The sequence below is a fragment of the Pelmatolapia mariae genome, linkage group LG17, assembly GCF_036321145.2.
Source record: "Pelmatolapia mariae isolate MD_Pm_ZW linkage group LG17, Pm_UMD_F_2, whole genome shotgun sequence".
Classification (NCBI taxonomy): Eukaryota; Metazoa; Chordata; class Actinopteri; order Cichliformes; family Cichlidae; genus Pelmatolapia; species Pelmatolapia mariae.
In genome coordinates, this window is record NC_086242.1 from 11,691,187 (window position 1) to 11,711,089 (window position 19,903).

The following is a 19,903-nucleotide window of genomic DNA, read 5'->3' on the forward strand; positions in this document are numbered from 1 at the left end:
AGCATTTACTGCAGGGAGGGGAGAGAATGACCCAGTTGTGAGGCAAACTATTCTCTGCAGAGAAAGAGAGAGAGAGAGACAGAGAGAGAGAGAGGGAAAGAAAGAAGAGGTAGAGGAAAGGAAAAGGTGCGCAGGGGTGCTGACTACCCCAAAAGACCTACGGTGAGAAATGATTGGCTACAGGCGTGCGAGGAAGGAAGCAGTGAGAGAAGGAGGAGAGACAGTGGGCTCACCTGCAGTGATGTGTCCTCTATAGCTACACAAACCTGAGCCATACATCACAGAAATTTGAAGAGAAAGCAATATTGGTGAAAAAGAATAGAGGATTAGAAGCGGGGTTATTTAGCTTCCAAGTATCCAAAGGATATGCGTAACTGAAGATATAAGGATGCTACATGTCACAAACTACCACTAATATAAAAAAAGATGGGGAAAGACAGATCATCTACTAATAATTTCAAGATAAATTAATTACATGCAAAATGATGCAAGTCTGTGTAAAGTGAAATTAAAAAGACATACTCAACATGAGGAACGTTTGATTGGATTTTAATGAAATGAACTAATCCTCATTCATCAGGAACTTCAGTTACAACTGGTTTTGACAGAAAAACTAAATATTAAATGTGGGCAGTTTTTTTCCTGCCTCTATTCTTTGGATGGTTTAAATGCTATTCTTGGGTACAAGAACATAAATTTGCAGTATGGGAGGTGCTGATGGGAAATTACACTCTGGCCCTGCCAGGATTACTGCTAGCTATCTATCTACTGAAATGTACAGGAGCACACTGTGTGATTAGTTGCTAGACATTGTATTGATTTTCTACTTCTGGAGCACAAATTAACTACGGCCATTCAATGATTTGACACGCAGGTTAATACTTATGCATAAAGCAAAACCTGAATGAGAAATTATACGCTTAAATTTTAGATGAGTGGAGCAACTGTAAACTTTCTTTTCCTGTGCTATAGCTGGTGATTCCTTATCTTTTCACCCACTGCTGACATGAGCAGAAGTTTGTGCCTGCGTAGGTGTGTTTGTATGTGTATTAGAGGCAGCTACGCTTGGAGTGTTTCTCTGTGGTTACCTACTTAATGATCAATCAGTGGAAGAGAGAGGTGCAGAGAGAAAGAGCTTGGACATAATTATATACCCCTGTGGTAGCTTGACACAGGCTTTGTTATATGGCCGAAGAATGTTAACAGAGATGCTAATTAACTACCTGAGCACATATAGGCTCTCAGAGAGAGGTCGATCGAAATGCTTATCTTCTACCATCTGGATGTCTGTGAATAAAATGAATACAATTAAATTATTTTAATTATGCTTAGGATGTTTGTATATTAGAATCCAGATGTTTTTCCATAATATTTGAGTTGCTTTTTTGCTTTCTTACAACTTTATGTTTGTTTTTGGATTCAACAGCAAAAACAAGCAAAAAATGTCCCTTGGTTCCCTTGGATTTCCTTCAGTATGTCACAAATCACCCCTTGAACTTGAATTTTATTTCAGGGGTGAGGACGAAGAACCAGGTAGGGTCTGTGGTGTATGAAATGAAGGGTTTGGAGTTTGTGTGGCCAAAATAATAATGCACTAGCATGCTGGTACCACAGTCAGGATGTTTCTGCTGAATGTTCTCCCTCGGGTATCTCAGGAGGTTACAGTAGAACTTCATGTTGATGGTCTGTCCTTGGTGGATACCCATATGTTAAGTATAACCCTGGTAGTGCAGCTGACCTGATACACCACTTTTGGGCTTAAACACTGTTCAAACTTCCAGTTTAAACTGTTTTTTTTTTTTTTTTAAACTGCTCAGTTCTCATCATCACCATGATTTTTGGCATGAACCTCAGGTCAGACTCTCAAAGTTGATCTTTTCAGGTTTGAGATCATGTTGGAATTGCGGATGTTTTAAAGCAATCCAAAAACAAAAAGGGAAAAAAAAAAAAAACAGCTGAAATGGCCTTAAAGGGAAAATTGGCAAGATTTAAATCTGGTACTCTTTTCAATTTGTATGAGTATTATATGTCTCATAGCTTTTTGATTTCACTTTATTTTATAGCTGTCATGCACAAAGAACAGTTGCATGTATTTGTATTAAGTGACAACATTAAGCGCAGTTAAAATTTTAAAGTTACTAGAAATGGAGGCTTTTTTAAAGATAACTCTGGATGCGTCAAATGCTAAACATAACTCATTGTATATTGTTTACGGTTTTTGTCTTGATCTGTTGATGTCAAAAATGATAACACGGCTTATTTCATTTGTAAGTAAACTGGTTACTACAGGATTAACCAAACGTCAGTGTTAGTGACGGCGCTTAACTGAATAAAAGAAAAAGAAAAAAGGTTTGACTAAGTTTAGAATGCTTCATAATAGAAGCCCCATGACTGCCTGGCAAAGCTATCCGAGTGAGCAGCTTGTAAACACACACAAGCTGCCAGCTTTTCTCACTGGACAGTCACACAACATGTTAATTAGAATAGAGGGTGGAGGAAAAGGGAGAGGAAGGAAGCACAGAATGACAGACATATAAAAGCACAGGAAGGGGGAGAAGAATGAAAGGAAAAAAACTATTTTCTGCAGGTGTTTTTGTCTGTTGTGATTCACCTGCCATCTTCCTTCTGTTTGAAGTTCCTTAAAGCCATCTTAACACAGCTGAAATGGCATTTCCCACTATCTCAGATACTAATGAACAAGCTCCTTGTATATTTACTAAAAAGGCATCCAAATTAGGCATCCACCACATTCACAAAGTGAACTCCCACTTTTCAAGTAGCTCACTGATAGCTGTAATGTTCAGAAGGTATTTGCTTGCATTAGATGCAGTGCTAGCCAAAATTCATGTCATGTCCACACATCATAAATTTAACAGTCAAAAGAGAAATACTGTTGCAGCGTTTTACTCCACGCCAGGGGAAATGTATTCAAACGCACACAAAATAAGACAAGAAAATAATTTAAACTGACAAAATAAAAGGTCTTTCCCAAGGTCTAAAAATTCTGACATTTTAGTACTAGATTAACAGCCCTGTAAGGAAATTAATAAACATCAGGCATGAATTATACATGGGATCAAAGCATAGACTCCAGATTCCTTGGCAGCCCTTTGATTTGTTTATGTCCCCAGACCCTTACTTGTCCTTCTAAATAGGTAACCTCATCTTAACCCTGAGCCAACAACATGTCAGGGTCAGATAAAGTTCAAACTGTCAGGAAACACAGAGATCAGACTGAAGTTCGCCACTCTCTAACTTCTCTGCTGGCTCAAGCCATTCAAATGCACATACACACTGTGGAGAATAGCCACTCAAATCACTCATAGCTCAATATGCTGCCACATACTCACAAGAGTGAAATGAACATCAAACTCCATTTCACCACTCTCACCCTCTCACTTTACCCTTTCTCAATATTCTCTCCATCTCTGTAGCTTTCATCTTTTATTCTTGCCTGCCAATTTTGCCCTCTACACTCTTTCAGTCTCTTAGTGCAGAGCTCTGCTTTCTGCTGCTGTTCACCCACTCTTCCTCCTTCTCGTTTCAGTGAAGATCTGTGTAAATAATAAAAAAAAACATCTGAGCAAGCCTTGTATCTGCATATTAATTCAATTCCAGCTGAAGGTTGGAAAGCATTAAGTATACCTATAATATAACATCGAACTATACACTGAGATACTTAAATGACTAAGAGTTGTTATAGCAAATCATTGAGTTAGTGCAATATAAACAACAGTCTGCAACACCACATGGGCCATTCATAGCTGGGGGCTCACCTTTGTGATACCTCCAGCTGGAGCTTAAAACCACCGAGTGTGTGTGTATGTGTGTGTGTGCAAACATGGTGGTGTCAACCTGCAGTGAAGCAGCTGGTTACCAAGGTTTGGTTTTGTGCGTGTACATGCATGTGTGCTCAGCCCGGCTCGGCTCCTGACAGCTCATCAATTATAAAGAAACCTTGGAAAGAAGGGATAAGGCCATGCTACAGCAATGGCATCTATAAATACACCCCCTGAATGACACAAGTAACGTGAACAGCTATTTTTACATACGATCACACACACCCACACACAAAGGCTAGCAGCCAAGTACACTGAATGCACAAGCAATGTCATCCACTAAAGCGGGGCACTTTGTGTATCTGTTGAGTCAGGCCACTGCTGACTCTGCTTACCCGAGCACCATGAGATACTGTGTCTAAATCAAAGGAGAAATTGCTTTCCTAACTAAACGCCTAACCCATTTCCACACATCAGCTCTGGATGATGTGGGGAGAATCGGGTCCAAGCATTGTCTGAAGTTGCACTTTCTCACACGAAGCACATAACAGGAGAAGCTCTGCGTCAGATGTACTCATATTATTGGTAAGGCTAGAGGTGACAGCTCAGTATAAGGAGGCAGGTAGATAAAACCCCAACTCCCTCACTGTGAATTCTTCAGACAACTACCTGCACTATTCATACACTGGCTCAGTCAGACATTACAACACAGGTATTGTACAAGCTGGCAGGCCAAGCTACAGTTAGTGTCTGATCTGACTGATTCAGAAATTTTATTGCTGGATAAGTTCGAGCTTTGCCATTCTGTGCTGGATTATTTTTCACTCTGTTTTGCTCTGCATCCAGCCCTTTTCTACTCTCTCACTCACACAGTATATCTCTGTCCGGAGCTCTTTATGCGTCTCTTCTCTTTCACCATTATGGTTTCATTTAACTTAGCATAATTCCATGTTTCATTCTACCCACCATCCAATGGTGGAGAACTTTAGTGTGTCCAAGGAGTCTACAAAATCTGAAATAAAACAGAATAAATCATATTCATGCAACTTTATATTTACTCAACATTTCTCTCTCTGGTTTATCTCACATAACCACTGCCTTAAACCATACTTAATTTCCCTGCTATTCTACTTTTCCTACCCCCATTTTCCCCTCCTCTGTTCAACACAACCTCATATCATCCCCAAGCTAAAGCTAAGGCTTCCTTAGTGAATACAACACGGATTCTGCCTTCTGCCCATTCAGACGGCCTGGCTACTGAATGAGGGTTTTTGTCGTGGCACACGAGGCAATCACTGCCTTCTGATCCTCTTCCCAGGCCACTAATGGACTTTACTTCTCATTAGCTCCCATGATTTTCTGCACACAATTGACCAATATATAGAGAGAGACTCATATACAAATATGAAATGCACACACAGGCTATTAACCAACCCCGTAACTGTAGAGAAGGAACGGGAATTGGGGTAGAGGCCTAAGTAAACCTTGTCCACCAAGCACTTAGCAGAAGACGATCTATAGAAAAACAACTGGCTGGGAACAATAGTGCACTAAAAGAGTCAAGAAATGAAGCATAAGGTGAAAGAGGGTGCAAGATGTTGGAGGACGTTCCCTTAGACTTTCCTTTAGCAGAGTAACAGCAGGCGCTAATACAGCGAGACAAAGACACTAGCTCTCTTATAATGTGTGTTAAATCAGCCTCATAGCCATGAGGTGGACAGCAGTGTCATCAAATACCAGCCTGCTGTCATCAGATCAGGTTATCCTATCGTTCACTCCGTTTATTGTATCAGCATAATATTTACACTGTGTGTGCTATACCGTCAGCTTCCCTGGGAATTAAACACTGAATGGATCACAACACACTCGGATACGTGCATGTGTGTTTTGCCTCCACTCTATACATTTAATTCTGCGCGTTTGGAGCAGCCAGTGCTACCATGGCAACTCACGTCTGGGCTTTTGCAAGCTAGTGTGGGAGCAGCAACACACACACACACAAAACCCAGGCAACTAGCAAGACTGCTGTGGAATACTTAAAAGTAGGAGAGCATTGACATTCTGGGAATACTTGCTGAGCACTGCAGCGGTTTAGACCACTGCCCAGGAATGAATGGGCGACTGGGTGGGGTTTGTAATGGCTACTGGCCAAGGTGATAATAGCTGTGTCTGTGTGCGAGTGTTTGCGCCTGTGTTCAAGAGTTTTGTGTTTATAGCATAACAAGGAGCAGGCAGAAATGATAAGCCACTGTCTACACACATGCACGCGATGCCTACCCGGTCCTAAAGCATATTTCATCATTAACTTTAAGCAGTTAATCCTCTGCTCCACTGACCACGGCTCAGCTCAGCCCATTTCAATAATCTGCATCTGGGGCTAACCAACCTATCATACACACACACGCACAGACAAACGCATACACACTTGCAAAACAATGACACAATCAACCCGTAAAACATATGGGACTGGTCCAGCACAATAAATATCTCAAGAAAACGCTCTCACACCTGCACACATCTATCTACACACAATCTATTGTGCTGACAGAAAAGCCAGCTAGAAAAATAAATGTTCATTTATTAGACGGGGGATACCGTAGACAGATAGCAAAGGAAAAATAAATCCCATTGCTGGAGAGATGGGTAATGAGACAGTCAAGGCACAGTAGGCTGTATTGCGCTTGAACAGAAATTGACAGGGGTTGAGTCAAAAGTGAGAGTTTGACCTTTCCAGCAACAAACATTAACCATTCGGTGTTGAAATTGACCTGTTTTTTGCTCATGCCATCTCCCCTGACAACTTTAAATGACAGATCTCCCCGTCTCTATGCAACTCCTCTCCTTCAAGAAGCTATAGCTTTGTAAACTATCATTTACTCTCCATCTCGTAACCCTCTCTTTTCATTTCCTTGTTCCCTCATCAACAAAATTCTTCTTGGATCTTCTTCTTTGTTTTCTCTGCGTCTTCCCACCTCCTCTTTTCTTCCATTTTCTCCATCTGACTGGGACAGATTGAAATGTAGAGGCAGGAAAAGAGTGCTAGCTGCCTTTTTCCAAATACTGTGAAAGGCTTTGATTGAACCATGCTTGCATCCAGTATCTAGGACGCAGAAAACCATTTATGGTGAGCTTTTACAACCTTCGCATGTACTGCCTCACTCATTTTTCTGTTACTTTCCATGTCAAGTTCAAGGTTAGCTGCTCATTGTATTGAGTGCCAATGCTCCCCCATTGGGACGGACAGAGGGGAGATGCATTAGCACCTCGGCAGGTGGCCTTCAATCTCATCTCTCGACTCTCTTTTCCCTCCACACGTTCTTCTTGTCCCCTAGTCCACCTCTCGAACCATGGCCCCATGGGGATACCTAGCCAGCCTTTGTCCAGTAGGTGTGTAGATGGACTGCTAGGTGTGGGTGCAAGTGTTCACTGATGCATGTGTGCATGCTTATCCCAATTCAAACAATAATGTGCAACGTGTGAGTATCACCGATGTGAACCTCTTATGTGTAGTACGACCAGATGACCATGAACTAAACCAAAGCCTGCAGGGGGTTAAGGTTTTCCCCTTGACCTGCTGGTGTCTACTGGCCTGCAGTAAATGGGTTTAAACCTTACCCCAACCACAGCCTTTTATCTCCATCATATCCCCATCTCCTCCTCAAGCCACAGGCCAATGAGCACACAAACTGACCGACAGACTGGCTGAAGGAAGCCATATGGTCCATTCACTTCCACTAGCAGGAGGTAGCCATCAAAGAGCTTTCACAGCAATTCAATTCAGAACATACAGAGGGAGTGAGAGAGATGAAGGGAAAAGGAAGAGGGAACTTATTAAGAGAAGGGCAAACAGAGGTGGCAATAGGGAGTGAAAGCAAAGAAACGAGGAGAAAGCAGTTGCAAGTGTGCTGAAGAGTGCAGAGGAAATGCAGCTCTATAATAATAAAAAAAAAAAAAACATGGAAAAGGGTTCCAAGTTTTACGTTTTGTTTGAGACAGTAAAAGCCAAGCATGGCTGTAGTTGTGGGCGTATACAAAACCCCACTGTTTAATAGTACTGCTTTCTATATGATAACATGATGGTGTTATCAAAGTCCACTCACTCTAGACTCTGTCAAAACAGACTTTAGGCGATACAGCCACTTAGCATTAATGGGCATCTAAGGCAAGTGCTGATTTGTGTGAATGTGCTTTAATGTGTGTGCCCTTTACAAGCATAGAACCTGTATATGGAAGGAATATGAGTGTGAAGTGAGAAATTCAAGCTCGCCCTTACATCTTAAAAGAACTGCCACAGAGAAGAAAAAGAGTAAAACTGAATACTGGCAAACCTTACTCTCCAGACTCTGGTCACCTGCAACTGATCTCCATTTTAGTTTGAAGTTAAGGTAAAGTTTGGTTAGTTATGCATTGTTCAGGATGAGTTTAAGGGCTTGATGATAAATTATGCTAATGAAAATCTAATCAGCACAGCCATGGCATATCTACGTCTGTACTCTGATCCGCAAGCCTCACATTATGCTAGCAAAATTTTATTCTAACCTCTATTACATTAAAGTATTTCACAAGCAAATTGAATTTAATTCACTCAGCGCCCTGCCCAGCTCAACTTCATGATGTCATAAACGTGAGCCTGTAAACACTAACATTTAGCTCACCGAAACGCCACTCCATTAAACCCGATCCACTCTCTTTTACCGTAAATGCTTATATTTACTCTGGGTGATGTGTTAGTCACAAGATCATAAATAACAGTGGAAAAAAAACTGAGACTGAAAGACAGTCTGTGAGTGAATCCCAGAAGAAGGAGGAGGGGGCTGAGGGGTGGAACAAGTGAGGTGGGGGAGTGTATATAAATCAACATCCATTAGCCGAGGGGTTATAAAGTCACTGATGAAGGAGGTGGACTGAAGTTCAGACTTTTTATTGTCTTGTTGTTGTCTTTTATTGCCTGTGATGTCATCTAATGGTATACAGTTAATGACATGGGAGGGGAAGTATATACATGGGAGGGGAGGATGTGGCTGTAATAGCCCAATGTGTGTACAACTGTGTTGACACAGAGTATTGATCACCTTTGTGTGTTAGGTTTTGGAGGGTTTTTTTCTTTTTGCCTGAATATAATGAATCTGAACAATATGAGTTTGAAAGAAAACAATGCAAAAACCCTGCAGACTGGATTCATACAGGAATTTAGTGGAAGCAATATAATATAAACATTATAGAAGAAATAGCATTCAATTTGCCTGTGTGTATAAGCAGAAGACCTTTCAGCACTGGGTCCACGTTCTGATCTCAGTAGTCTCTTTGTTTCCTCTGTTTTTCATCCTTCTACTGTCATCACACAAACTCTCTTCCTCCTTTTATGACTTTTATTTCTGGAATATAGCTCATCTCTGTTCAGCCCCTGCTGCTCAACCCTACCTCACTTCCCTCACTCATCTCTCCTGTGCTCCTCTCCTTCCCCAGGCCTTTAAGACTCACTGGCCTAACCGCCCTCTAGAATTAGTCTCAGTCATGGCCTTATAATACATATGTGCGTGTGTATATGTGTGTGTGAATGTGTGGGGAAGTACAGGTTTCTACCAAGTTCTATCACACCTAGCAGCAGTGCATCATCCCATTAACTCTGAAAAGGGCTACCACACGCAGGAGGGCACAGGGGCATGAAGGGAGTCTAAGGTGGTAACCACAACACTCCAAAGCCCAGCTTATCCAGTGCTGTTTAACTCTGAGGAGACAAATCTTGTTGAGTTAGAGGCTCTTCTGTCACACAGAGTGTGACATGTTCTTCTAAGACAAACAGTTATGGTCACAAAGACACTCACAAATGCCCTAGTTAAAAGAATTCTAGAAATTTTTAGAGAATATTTTTATATCCTAAGATGATTACTACAACATTCAGTTACTACACACACAGATGTGAGAAACCCTAAATTATAAAGGACGGGAGTGACTCATAGTTCCTTTCATCAACAGGTTATGAATTTGCCTAAATTTCTTAATAAATGATGTATTTAATTTTATTCTGATGACTTAATTTGCCTCGAGGAAGAGCTAAGAAACTTCATCCAATCAATTCTGCAACATGCTGATCTGGGCTGTCTAGCAACTTCTGCAACATGCTGATGTGTGCTACAATCGGCCCCCAGGGCTCTGGATTTTATACAAGTCCAAAGTGAGGGAAAAGTACAGCGGATACCACTGATACAGGCGAATACGAGTGTATGTGTGATATATGGTGCAGTGGATGAGGAGGATGTTGAGAGATACCAGATAGGCTTTACTGTAGGAATAAACCCCCAAAGGGGCACGCCTGATCCCCTTTCCTCAAAACACACACACACACACGCACGCACACACCACACTCGCTTTCTCTCTACCGTGAAGTACACACACTTCCTCCATCCGCTCTCCCACTGTTTTATGTACACACCTACACACAAACACACACATCTCTTCTACTGCGAATACAGCCGAGTCAGCTGATTTGCCTGAAAGTCAATCTGCCTTCTTACTACTATCCTTCCTCCAATCCAGTAGTCCCCAATTCCCAGCCCTTACTCCACATTCTAACTGAGAGAAAACAAATCTCTCCCTCTATCAATTCAACCATCTGTGCTATCTTTCAACCTATATTTGTCTCCCTTACCTTCTTGACTTGACCGCTTTTTGTTCCCACGAAGACCAGTGAGTGGTTCTTGTAGACGTAGGCAATGACTGAGGACATTTTGTCAACGGCGTCAGAAAAGAGAGGCTTGCCTCTCACCATCTCAGAGACGCCCAATGGAGCATTCATGTCCAGGCCACAAAAGTCGTCGTCAATGGTCAAGAGCTGCAAAGAAAACAACAATTAGCACAATCAGATTATTTTTAACCCATACAAACTAAAATGGTGCTGCATGAGGTGCTCATTTGGCAAACTCCTATGAATTCATATCTTAATTTCTCGTGAGAACAAAAATCTGACTGTAAATGGGTATTTCTATAAGGGAAGATGAACAGGGTGGAGAAACATTTTGGATGTGAAAGATAATCTCTGACCATCGGCTGGCCCACATGCCACAAGATACAGCAAATGTGGGGGGAAAAAAAAAAAAGAAGAGACGAGGATGGGAGAAGACTGCAGTCAGCCTCAAGTTCTGTAATAATGCCAGAGGCTGCTCTGTCAGGCACAATTCCCTACCGTCCACCCAATGCAACAGCAACTGTAGAAATGCCTGTGCAGCAAGATATCCAATGTGAAGTGATTCAACGTGAACTGAGTTTAAAAAAAAAGAAAAAAGGAAAAGCAGTGCTGCATTATCACAGGGCTGTGAGGCAAAACACTGCAATGCATTTAAATATATAGAGAAACTGATTTAGAGCAGGGAGAACTACAACTCTAGACGAGGTTCATCTGTTACGCTTTCAGTGTAGACATGCCGCTGTGATTTTGTAATTACACGTAGATAGGTGTGCTTCATGTCCTATGCCTCTCTACACTTTATGTTTGCGTGCATGTGTTTAATCCTGTCAGCTGGTATATTTTCTGCAGTCACAGTGGGCAGAATGACTTATAGGTTTTGATAAGAGAACAATGGCGTGGTGGATTGGTCATTATTCGGAGCGCATGGGTTGAAACACTTTTTTTCCCCAGTTTAGGACTGAAGCAGCTGCTGCTTGATTAATCGCTTCGTAATGTCGTGGTTTGCTGCAGGGTGAAATGCAAATGCACGTGATACCGCTTTCCTTAAAAAGAAAAGAAATTATCAAAACCATCAGTAAATTTCATTGTTCATGATATCCACACTTTACTGTATTGACTGTATCCTGAAAGGTCAGCCATTAATTGTGCAAATGGATTCACTTCTTTGACTCCAGTGTCCTCACCAGAGTTGACAAAAAAGTAGAGCAATGCCTTATAGTCAATCCACACTAGCTGTGCACTGGTAATTGTACAGCTGGAAAAGTTATTTGGTAATAAATCCAAAGGTGAAGCACCAGATTCAGCTGCATTTTGCTGGACGGTTCTTAAAGATCCCTAATTTTATAAAAATGTGTTTTTATGTACTTTGAATGTCAAAATGAAGCTTGTTAAATGCAATATAAATGTACACTATAAGACCAGTATTAATAATTGGCAAAATGAGGTTGATGGCATAAAATAACAAGAAAACAAACGTTACCTGAAATTATTCATTTAAAATCAAAAAGTTTTCATAGTAAAATAGCAAAAGGATTATCCTGGCATACAACGAAAATCCAACTGAATCTACAAATCTAGAAGTGTGAACTGTCAGGTGAAGGTCCCTTTGATGGGCAGAGTCATCCTTTGCCCCATTTTTCCATTTTTCTTACTAGAAGTGCACCCTGTGGGCTTTCGAGAAATCCTGCAACTACTGGGTGTCTCCAAACAAGCTGTCACTAAAGGCCATCATCAGAAGCCTCACACCAAGCCAGAGTGGAAGTGTGGGATCTGCTTTCATTAGACAAATGGAACATGGTTGCTCTAGGCCACAAGCCTCGGGCTATAAAGTGGGATTGTATAGAGCGGTAGGAACGATCGTTAGAGATGACCTGAATTTAGGTCAAGATCATGCCATATGGTTAAAGGGTTGAGATAAGGATAAAAAGGGACAGGAACAGTGACAGGAAGAAAAGGGGATAAATGATAGATACCAAAAAGACAGAAATGCCAAAGAATCTAAACAAAGACGAATATCGGAGCACAGTGAAAACATACAAGTAGAAGACTTTTTCTCCATTTTTTTCCTCTTTTCTTGCCTTTCCTGACATGACCTTTTCAGAATGAGAGGCTGCCAAGAATGCACTCCCTGTCCTCTAAGTCATGTGGTAGCTCTATGCTAGACTAATGGTGCTCCAATGAAAACCAGGGTCACTCCTTAAAGGGTCAACTGCCACCCTTCAAACCCCTCCTATTTTTCTTCAGTAATGTGTAATGCAGCTTCCTTGCATCAATTTGTACTACTATTACTCCTCATCTATGTGACAGGAAGAAAACACCCTCTAAATGCTGCATCATGCTTGGGTTCAAAGGTTAACAGAGCCTATTAGAAGCAATATGGACTGTGCTTTGTAGAATTTCAGGCTTCAGTGATTGGAAACTTCCTTGGACAATGACTGAAGTGCAGCCAGTCCTGCAAAGATTAATCATGTTTCATCAGTGCGAAAACATCATTCACATCTGTGCATCTGTGGGTGATGCATGTGGAAGAGGATGTGTTTACGTGTAAAAAATGAGCATCTGTTTTATCATTTCTTCCCTCTAACGCACGGTGACTTATTTTTCCTGGTTGCCAATCATCACTATCTCCATCCTCCACTTTGCAATCTAATGAAATACATTTTGTCTGTCAGTGCTTTCAGGAAGAAGATGCATTTTTATTACACAACCACCAAAAATGGCATTTCTTACTGGCAAATAAATAACAATATATAGCTCATGAGACTGTCTGCCGGTGCCGTCACTGCTTCTAACATGTTTTATTCCTCCTCTTTTTCTCAGCACACCTCATTAATGTCTTTTTCCCCCTCACATATTTATTAATTCTCAATGGACCTTCTTTTACAATGTGTTTCATCAAAGACAAGCAATCACATTCGGTTCATTCAGTATGAGCTCACTCTTGATCCCAATATCTCTTCTTTTCTGTTAACAAATGAGTCACCCAGTGAGCAAAACATTGAAGACGTTTCAGTCCATCCAAACATCTCAATCCATAGGAATAGGAGGTATAGGATTTAAATCAAATAGATACACAGGTAAATATAGTTGAATGTGTCTGAAAATGTGGTACCTGTTTAAATAATAGCAGGCTACTGTAGCTACTCAAAAGCCTCAAAGTAAACACAAACTAATTTCTTGCTCAAGGCTGGCAGGTAAGTCAGCCAGCATCCCACAGCGTAGCAACAGAGGAGAAAGAGAAAGAGGGTTCCTCCCTAAAGACAGAGGGACAACAGAGCAGAGTCTCTGTATTTGGACAGAGGCCAGGCACTAAGGCAGAATCAGGTCACTCTCAGCCATATCCATCTCTCTGCTTCTGTCCGCCTGCCAGCACCAGTACAAAGAGAGCTCTCTTCTGGATTGTGCAGAGGGATCAGTAGATACAGAGTGGAGAAAGAGAGAGGGGGCAGTGAGCGCACGCGAAAGCGAGAGAGTTGCTCAATGCGATTAGTGGGGGACTGAAAGAGATCCGCTCTCCAACGCTCTCTGATGTATGGCCTAATCTGGGCTTGCGCTGTTGTGAGGGCCCATTCCATCGGCTGCAAGTTCACAAAGTTAATGGCACACGTTAAACCACAGAGATGTTTACTTCATGTCACTTGTCACTACTCAACCACTAAAGGCTCCAAAAAAAACAATTTCTTGCAAATTTAGCTTTTCTTTTTCATTGCGATTATTATCCTGTTTCTGGCACTTTCAATTACTTCACCCATCAATCTATTTTTATCCCTGAACATTTGTTGACTATGATTAGCTTGTTTTACTGTAAACTTCCTGATTATAGCATGGGGACCATTCTCTCACAAAGAAAGACTGCAGCCAATGAAAATAAAGTATCATAGGAGTTGCTCTTTGCATAATTAGCCACTTGGTTATCTGGTATTTTCCTCTTGCCCTACTGTGCTAAATGACTAACCTGCCAGGATGATTGGTGGCATTAGGGAATTATGTCATGACTAAGTGGGTTTGCAGTGTTTTGGTTTTTGTTTTGTTCTTTTGCAAGATAAAATGTCAACATTTGATTTTTCTATAATAAAACATTTTTTCCTGTATAACTCTTGCAGCAAGAGGAGTTTTAGAGTAAAACATACAGCGCTCACAGCTTACACTTCAGTTCATTATGAAAACTTGTAAATGCAGTTCAGCAATTGGAAACAATCTAAAATTTAGTTTTAAGTTTTTAAGGATTTTTTTGTATGACTGAGTCATTAGTAACCACTTATCTCATTTAAAAACAGACTTGTTCAGATCTCTGTTTATGGTTTGCAGTAGGAGCATTAACTGTAACTCACTGTAGTTCTGGAAGATGATGGTACTTGTATCTTGGGCAAAATAGCCATCATTCAATATTACTCTCATCCTGTTAAAGAAAAACATCTTTATGACTAGAGTAGCCAAATGTGCACTACGGCCATTTCTAAGTCCAGATCAAAAAGGGAGAGGCATTGGCAAGGGGCAAGCTAACGTCCAAAACCACCAGGTAAAGTATATTTATATACACAGAAATCAAGTCTGTTAGCTCAGATGAGCCTACACTGTTTGTGTGACTAAGAGTGAGTGTGTTTCACACTGTGCTGAGACACAGTCTATCCAGTTACTGACCCGTGTTGGCCTCCATTGCACTTGTGACCACCACATACACGCACCACCACCACTACAAAGTAAAGGTGCATGTACTAACTGCATAACTCAATCTGAAACTTTGCATATCCATCTCTCTCTCTCTCTCTCTCTCTCTCTCTCTCTCTCTCTCTCTCTCTCTCTCTCTCTCTCTCTCTCTCTCTCTCTCTCTCTCTCTCTATATATATATATATATATATATATATATATATATATATATCCCCAACATTGTGTACCCTCCTAAGGGTTCCGTGTTCGTTCTTTGGTCCAAATGTTGCATTTCTTTCCACAGATGATTTTTCTATTTCCCTCTCCTCATATCTGTCAATTTTGGAAACTGTCCAACCTTATGCGAGCTTTTTTGCTTTCTGATATTTGTTTCAGGCATAATAAGTGAAACAGGAACTCAGAGCCAAAGGGGAGAATTGAGAATTGCACAGCAAACAAGAAGTTCAACATGTGGAAGTAAAAAGTAGTGACCCGGAAACGTAATAATATGCATTAGCAGAGACAGGAAAATATATGCATAGAACAATTCAAAGTGAAGCAGGAATATAAACTCAAAAACTGAATGAAAATAAATGTGCAGTGTAGTCGGAGTGAATCTGATGGCTGAGGTTCATTGTTTTTTTGCTGCTTTGTTAAGGCATCCACAGGGCATTCCAAAGGAGACTACTTTTTTCAGTTCTCTGACTGAATCATGTTCAAAATTCAGTCTGAATGTACAGGTGTCGACATGGACTACAAGAGCTGTCACAAGTAGGGTCATCTTCCTCTTTGCATAGGACCCTGGGGACTTTCTTGACAACCAGTAACAATGATTAGGACTGAAGATGAATAAATATGTACAGTGCATGAGTGAATACACCCCTGTCTAATATCACTTATATGTCAAATGATTCCAAATTGTATTGCCTTACAGTGATTGCATTTGATGTTAGAGAATGAACAGTAGGAACCAATTAAAATATATTAAAATATATTCCTCCATTCTTTAGATTTTTTTTTTTCTTTGGGTTGGTTTGCTCTACCGTTCCCTTCAAAATACCCCAAAATTGTTCTATTTAATTCAGGTCATGCAGCACAGAGCACTTGGACAAGCCATATTTTCCTTTGGTCTCCTTTAGAATCTCATGTGATTTTGGCAGTGGGCTTTAGATCATTATTATGCTGCAATATTTCTTTTCTGCAAAGCTTCTAGAGCAGCAGTGTCATCTTGTCAGCCAGTGTTCATCCATGGGCATGGTGTCATCAGCACCTTAAAGCTCACGTATCACTATGTCATCACACAGTGCTCCCCTGCCGGTTAGCCCAGGGGCAGATTCAGGCCCAAAATGTGGGTCAAACAAAGCTATCTAGGTCTTATATGATCAAACAATGGGTCCTGTAGTCTTCTGGCTTTCTTTCATATTCTAAAGCAAACTTTAATCTCGCAGTTTTGTGTCTGGAGAAAAAGTTTTACTTTCACATAGAAGCTGACATTAGGTAATGTTCTTCAGACTGCATGAGCTGTTGAAGGGAATCCAATTTCAACTGATACCTCCCGTGCTAGGTGTGAAGTACTTGACCATCAGTTTTTGAGAGACTGTGCAGGTATTGCACAGAGCAGCTCTGATTACAGGTACTACAGCTGTAATCTATACCTCCTGATTACAGACATCTCCACTGATTTTGAGTTAATCACTAATCTCACTATCCTATCCTTTCCATCAAAATCAACATCATCGTGAGATTTTTGCATTTGTTTTTCATGTGGAATCATGATGTAATTCGATAGACAGAATCTGGTGATTGTAATGTCTACAGATGACAGTTTTCCATAAATAAGTTGTTTTAGTGTCAATATTTATGAGAAGTAAGTCCATCTATGCCATAAAGGGGAATGCAGGTTTTAAGAATTTACCTCCTGCCTCCTTTCCTATGGGTGTATTTTTGCTAGGGTTAATTTTAACACATGTGAAGTTAGCCTGACTACTCTTTTACCATAGAAGCTGTGTATCTCAATAGACCTGCAACACACATGCTTGCCTTGACATAACAGATCTGATCATAAACATTAAACTACTAGTAAAGCAAATCTGAGCAAACTTCTCTTTATTCATCCATACCAAAGTGGACAGCTTACTTTTTAAGTGATCAAGAAAAACAGGGGTATTTATTTTTACTGCACAAAGAGAGGTTGGTTTTTTAAATCCAAATCTTTCTTAGGCATTTTTTTTTATTGCTTAGGAAATGCTCTACTTTCCAACTTTAAAATTTTGCCACTTAAATGTAATGGATAGGGTTTTACTCGTGTTTGTTGTTTATACTGACATGACATCAATCTTTACAGATCCTTGCAGTTACAGAATCTGAAATGCAAAATGATGGGAGAGAGTAAGTATACATTAATATTAAAACATACGCTGTTGCAAATGCGTACATTACGCGGAACACATGCTTGCTGGGGTGTGCCTGAAACAAAGTTGATTTATTTGTGTGTTCTGCTGGCAGGTTTCAATAGGAGGAGGCAGGCTTTGATAAACCGGTGATATTTTGTAAATTCATGTTTGTGGATGCTTGCACCTGCCAACTGTTAGCTGAGCAGTTACAACAGATAATAAATATTGGTTAGGGAAAACAATCAAATGAGAAGCTAACGAAACAGCGTGACAATTTTTGGAATGAAACCGAGACATCGCTAAAGCAGAGCCAGAAGTGAGAAAAGGTGGGAGAATATTGGAGCTGAAATAAGGTGCAGAAGTGGGGGGGAGAAAAAAAATCACTGAATATCATAAGATAGGTGCTTCAGATAACTCCCTAATCCGTGTTTTCCTTTTCACTATGCACTGGCGGAAAATCATTTTCTTTCTGGAATGATTAATGGGGAGATTATTTTCACTCAAAACTGATTTTGAAAAAAAGCTGCATGTATTACCAGCAGCAGACAGCTCATGAGGTATGAGCTACAGCCACTAGCCACAGCTGCTGCAAATCAGTGCAGCAGCTACATTTGCTGATTTCACTTGTGGATATGTTAAACTTGTGCTGAACACTCCCAATAAAAGGCATTAGACAGTTATGTTAGAGACAATTGTATGAAAGAGAGCAAGAGAGTGCTGGGTTCCCTCTCCCATTGATTGCTGCCCTGGTGAGGGTTTTAATCAAAGTCGGTCCCTCTATTTGACAAAGTCTCACTATTTAGTGGAGCTCTGAAAGTGTCACATGACCAACATGACATGACCTTCTGTTTCCACTGTGGTGGCCTGAATTATAGCATAGCTATGTTGTTTAGTTTGGGAGTTTAATAGAGTTAATATCTAAAGCTCCTTTATCTTGACAGCAGAGCAGGCTGCTTATAAAGAAAGCTGTCTATTGAAGGATAAGCATTTCCATCATTGATACATATTTTTTATGGATCTAGTCTCATATTTTATCTTAGCAAATATTAGTGCTGAGTGCTGATATTTGGGAATATAAGTAAAAATATTGGGAGGAAAAGGAGCATAGAGAATAGTTTTAAAACACTAGCCAATGAAAACATCAGGTATAAGAAATGAAAGGTCCCGATTCAGTCAGCATTTTCAGTCCGAGGCCATCCAGCATGGTGTATGGTGAAAGAAGCAAGAGACACTTGTTTAATCACAGAATAATGATATTGTGATGGATTCTGACCTTTAGCAAGTCGTATCATGTATGGAGATTTAATTAGCGAGACAACCAGCAAGCAGGATAGCGGATATGTGGATGGAGTGGGGTGAAGTGGGGAGTGGGGAAGGAGGAGGGGGAGCAGTCTGGAGGTCCTTAATGAATCCACTAGCCCTTCCCTTCCTGAGGATGTGGCCTAGACTGACTCATCAGCAGCAGCAGCAGCAGCAGCAGCCAATAACTGATTAAGCTCCGCAATCAGACAGAGGAGGGATGAAGATGACCAGCACGGGAGACAACATCATTCAGAGGTTGGTCAAACACAGAATAAAACCGAAGCGAGAAAAGTCGATAACCTGAAAAGTGAGCATGGGGGGAAGATGGAGACTGCAATATTGCAAGAGTTCCTTTCAAGTGAAGGATGAAACAGTGGAGCGATGAGCACACGTGATGGGGGACTGTGAGGGAGATCAAGAAAAAGACTAAAGGAAACAGCGGCGGCCGAGTAGAATAATCTAATTAATTGGAGTGAATTCAGAATGTGAAGTCGATAGCACATGACAAATGTGAAAGAATAGCCCGTGGCATGTTAGTTAATGACATGTAATTAATGATCATTAGCAAAAGGGATAAGGGGACGACCGTGGCCTGCCAGCAAGTTAGAGACGACCTTGCGCTTTTTTCATCCGTGTTTGGATGGTATTCCTCTCTGCGCTTGTGGAAAGCACTGTAAGGGGAAATAAAGGAGATAGGGGTAGAAACTCCAAGACACTGAGACAAAACAAGGATGGTAAGTATTTCTATTGGGGGACAGGCAAAAGGAGAGTGGCATGTGAAGCGAGCAATAAGTCAAGGATGAGTGAGAACAGAGCAGAGAGTGAATTTATTGCAATCCCGCTGTTTTGTTGTTCTGTTTTTTCTGCTGACACAGTGATGGGAACAGGAAGCTTTTTTCTTTTTTTTAATAGGTCACATGCCATTTCACTATGATCTATGGATGCAGACCCTTTGCAGACTTATACTGTTGAGCATGCATTATGTGGCTCAGCCAAGCATGGCCATTTGGGGTAGAGAGGAATCACCCCCCACCCCAGCCACACACACAGTTTCTAAAGCTCTCTCACCCTCTCTGTAGATTCCTTTCTTCTCCTCC

At 40.9% G+C, this 19,903-nt stretch overlaps 1 protein-coding gene across 2 annotated transcripts in view; it reads right to left on the reverse strand.

Moving 5' to 3' along the window:
• The window catches only part of plxna4 (plexin A4), a 239,693-nt gene that overhangs the window by 189,107 nt on the left and 30,683 nt on the right, over positions 1–19,903 (reverse strand). For both annotated transcript variants that reach the window (XM_063500354.1, XM_063500353.1), the window contains exon 3: positions 10,429–10,611. In XM_063500354.1, coding sequence (XP_063356424.1) covers positions 10,429–10,611 — 183 coding nt within the window. The remainder of the gene's footprint in view (positions 1–10,428; positions 10,612–19,903) is intronic.